Source organism: Coturnix japonica, linkage group LGE64 (assembly GCF_001577835.2).
Source record: "Coturnix japonica isolate 7356 linkage group LGE64, Coturnix japonica 2.1, whole genome shotgun sequence".
NCBI lineage: Eukaryota > Metazoa > Chordata > Aves > Galliformes > Phasianidae > Coturnix > Coturnix japonica.
Genome location: NC_029545.1, coordinates 14513 through 18957, shown reverse-complemented (window position 1 = coordinate 18957; position 4445 = coordinate 14513). Strand labels below are relative to the sequence as shown.

The 4445-nt window shown below is 56.7% G+C and overlaps 1 protein-coding gene across 1 annotated transcript in view; it reads right to left on the bottom strand.

The window, feature by feature from the left end:
* The window catches only part of CHMP2A (charged multivesicular body protein 2A), a gene marked incomplete at its 5' end in the record, with an annotated part of 17982 nt that overhangs the window by 6466 nt on the left and 7071 nt on the right, over positions 1-4445 (bottom strand). The window contains one exon of the mRNA XM_032441111.1: positions 252-455. Within this exon, the coding sequence (XP_032297002.1) occupies positions 252-455 (204 nt within the window). The remainder of the gene's footprint in view (positions 1-251; positions 456-4445) is intronic.

Below are 4445 nucleotides of genomic sequence, written 5' to 3'. Positions count from 1 at the left end.
CCCCCTATGGATCCCAATAGCCCCCTATGGATCCCAATAACCCCCTATGGATCCCAATAACCCCCTATGGATCCCACAGTGGCTCAGTAACCCCCTATGGATCCCAATAATCCCCTATGGATCCCAATAACCCCCTATGGATCCCACAGGGGCTCAATAATGACAACCAGGTGGGTTGCATATAAGCCTATATAACATCCCCCATACATCACAGGCCCTATAGCCACCCCAACCTGGTGCTCCCAGCCCTATATGCCGGTCCCTATATCCCCCACCTGTCTGTTCATGGTGGCCATGGCCTTGGTGACGCCCTTCATGGCCTGGGCCATGGAGTTGTTGGATTTTAGGGTCTGGATCTTTAGGGACACGGCCTGAACGTTGGCCCTCATGGTGATGAACTTCTTCACGTAGCGCCGCGTCCGCACCAGGTCCTTGGCCATGATCTTCACCGCGTCCTATGGGGCAATAAAGGGGTATTATGGGGCGTTAATGACCCATAGGAGCCCATAGATCCCTTCAGGAACCCACTGATAAGATCCCCATCTCCTATAGGGCAAAAAGGAGCATTGGGGGGTCGTTAATGACCAATAGGAGCCCCAAGAGCCCTTCAGGAACCCACTGATAAGATCCCCATCTCCTATAGGGCCATAAAGGGGCATTGGGGGGCGTTAATAACCCATAGGAGCCCCAAGAGCCCTTCAGGAGCCCCCCAATAAAATCCCCATCTCCTATAGGGCCATAAAGGGGCATTGGGGGGCGTTATGACCCATAGGAGCCCCAAGAGCCCTTCAGGAGCCCACTGATAAGATCCCCATCTCCTATAGGGCCATAAAGGGGCACTGGGGGGTGTTAATAACCCATAGGAGCCCCAAGAGCCCTTCAGGAGCCCCCCAATAAGATCCTCATCTCCTATGGGGCAAAAAGGAGCATTGGGGGGTCGTTAATGACCCATAGACCCCTTCAGGAGCCCCCCAATAAGATCCCCATCTCCTATAGGGCCATAAAGGGGCACTGGGGGGCGTTAATGACCCATAGGAGCCCCAAGAACCCTTCAGGAACCCACTGATAAGATCCCCATCTCCTATAGGGCCATAAAGGGGCACTGGGGGGTGTTAATAACCCATAGGAGCCCCAAGATCCCTTCAGGAGCCCCCCAATAAGATCCCCGTCTCCTATAGGGCCATAAAGAAGCATTGGGGGTGTTAATGACCCATAGATCCCTTTAGGAGCCCCATGATAAGATCCCCATCTCCTATGCAGCCATAAAGGGGCATTGGGGGGCGTTAATAACCCATAGGAGCCCTAAGAGCCCTTCAGGAGCCCCCCAATAAGATCCCCATCTCCTATGGGGCCATAAAGGGGCACTGGGGGGCGTTAATAACCCATAGGAGCCCCAAGAGCCCTTCAGGAACCCACTGATAAGATCCCCATCTCCTATAGGGCCATAAAGGGGCATTGGGGGTGTTAATGACACACAGATCCCTTTAGGAGCCCCGCTGATAAGATCCCCATCTCCTATAGGGCCATAAAGGGGCACTGGGGGGCGTTAATGACCCATAGGAGCCCAAAGAGCCCTTCAGGAGCCCCCCAATAAGATCCCCATCTCCTATGGGGCCATAAAGGGGCATTGGGGGGTGTTAATGACCCATAGAAGCCCCATTGGGGGGCGTTAATGACCCATAGGAGCTCCACTGGGGGTGTTAATGACCCATAGGAGCCCCAAGAACCCTTCAGGAACCCCCCAAATAAGGTCCCCATATCCTTCAGCCCCACTGTGGCCATTGGGGGTTTCATGGGCCCTCTGGACCCCCCCTATATCCCCCATGCCCCCCATATCCACCCATACCCACCTCCTGGGCTCCCCTTTGCCCTATGGACCCCCCTACATCCTCCATGCCCCCCATATCCACCCCACTTTGCCCTATGGACCCCTCCATGCCCCCCATATCCACCTATACCCATCCCCCAGACCCCACTTTGCCCTATGGACCCCCTTATATCCTCTATGCCCCCCATATCCACCCATACCCATCACCTGGACCCCACTTTGCCCTATGGACCCCCCTATATCCTCTATGCCCCCCATATCCAACCATACCCATCCCCCAGACCCCACTTTGCCCTATGGACCCCCACTATGGCCATTTGGGGTCTTCATGGGCCCTCTGGACCCCCCTACATCCTCTATGCCCCCCATATCCACCCATACCCACCTCCCAGACCCCACTCTGCCCTATGGACCCCATTACATCCTCCATGCCCCCCCATATCCACCCATACCCATCCCCCAGACCCCACTTTGCCCTATGGACCCCCACTATGGCCATTTGGGTTCTTCATGGGCCCTATGGACCCCCCTATATATTCTATGCCCCCCATATCCACCCATACCCATCCCCCAGACCCCACTTTGCCCTATATACCCCACATAGTCCCCCTATAATCCCCCCATAACCCCCATACCCCTATACCCCTTCAGACTGGGGCTCGCCCCATGTCGTGGGCGCTGCACCCACTCCTTTCACGTCCCATAACCCATACCCGCACATTCCATAACCCATAGCCCTATATTTCCATCACCCCATACCCCTGATACCCCACAACCCCCCACCCTATAGTCCCCCTCACTGCGGGCTGCCCACGTCATGCGTGCCCCTGCACCTACTCCCTTTTCATTCCCCATATCCCCTAAACCCCATTAACCCCGCCCCCATATCACCCCATAACCCCCCTAATATCCCCCCATATCCCCCTTATACCCCCCCATATATCCCCACTTATCTACCCACCTATACTCCCCCCATACTCCCCCATCCCTCACCTGGGGCTAGCCCATGTTGTGTGGCGCCTGCACCCACTCCTTTCCATGTCCCTACCCCATTACCCCACATCTCCATCAACCCATAACCCATAACCCCCCATATTCACCCCATAACCCCCCTTATGCCCCCATATTCACCCCATACCCCCCATACAGCCCTACCCTGCACCTGGGGCCTGCCCACGTCCTGCGGCACCTAGCACCCACTCCTTTCCATGATCCCATAACCCCATAACACGCTAGCCTATATTTCCAATAACCCATAAACATAAACCTATTCTTTCCATAACCCATAACCCAAGCCCCATAAACCCAATACCCTATACCCCCCTATACCCCCCATAACCCCCCCTATATCCCTACCTGGGTGCCCACGTCGTCGCGGCGGCCTGCACCCACTCCTTTGCCATGTCCCCAAAGCCCTGATCTCCTTAACCCCACTATTTTTCTCATCCCCATCCCCTATACCCCCTATACCCCTATACCCCCATACCCGCATTACCCTATTTAACCCCCCCTATACCCCCCATCCCCTCACCTGGGGCTGCCCACGTCGCTGGCCGGCGCCCTGCACCCACTGCTTTCCATGTCCCACTAACCCCATAGACCCATAGCCCATAACTCCCATAACCACCGATGACCCCCATATCACCCCCAATATACCCCATTACCCCTATAGGCCCTCACTGGGCTCGCCCATGTCCTGCGGCGGCTGCACCCGCCATTCCTTTCATGTCCCCATCACCCCATACCCACACCCATAACCCCATAACCCCTAAACCCATAGCCATACCCTACCCTATACCCCCATTTTCCCCATCCCCCTATATCCCCATACCCCCTATACCCCATACACATTACCCCTCACTGGGGCTGCACACGTCGTGCGGCCCTGCACCCCACTCCTTTCCATGTCCCATAACCCATAACCCAACACCCATAACCATAAACCCATTCCATAACCAGTAGCCCTATACCCCCCTATATCCATATCCCCCCCTATACCCCTCACCTGGGCTGCCACGTCTTCGCGCTGCACCACTGTGCAGTCCTTACTCTTCACAAGCCCCACTTACCCACGCTTACGGTACGAGTGGGGTCCCGATGCAGGCCAGTACGCGCGGGCCTGATCTCACGGCACGTCGCCAGCACCACGTCCACGGCACACGTGGCAGCCGCGCGTCAGCAGACCGCTCGACCGCGAACAAGCGTGGCGACCCGGGACGCTTGCGGACCCCGCGCTGGTCGTTTGCTCAGAGCCACGCGGTCACTGGCTCAGCGAGCAGCGCGCGTCCAGGAACGACAGTCAGCACGCAACAGGGGACTGGAATAGGGTGCGGTGGAGTGGGGATAAAACGCGTTAGGAATTGGGGGGGGGTTTGTAAATGGGGGGGGATAAAGGGGTTAGGCAATGGGGGGGTTTGCGAATGGGGGGGTTTAGAAATGGGGTTAGAATGGGGGGTAGAATGGGGGGGGTAAAGGGGTTGGGAATGGGGGGGGATAAGAATGGGGGGGGGGTAAAGGGTTGGAAGGGGGTGGATTATGTGGAGATAAAGGGGTTAGAAATGGAGGGGGTGAATGGGGGGCACATTCATGAGGTCCCGGTAACAAACCCATAGGGCGG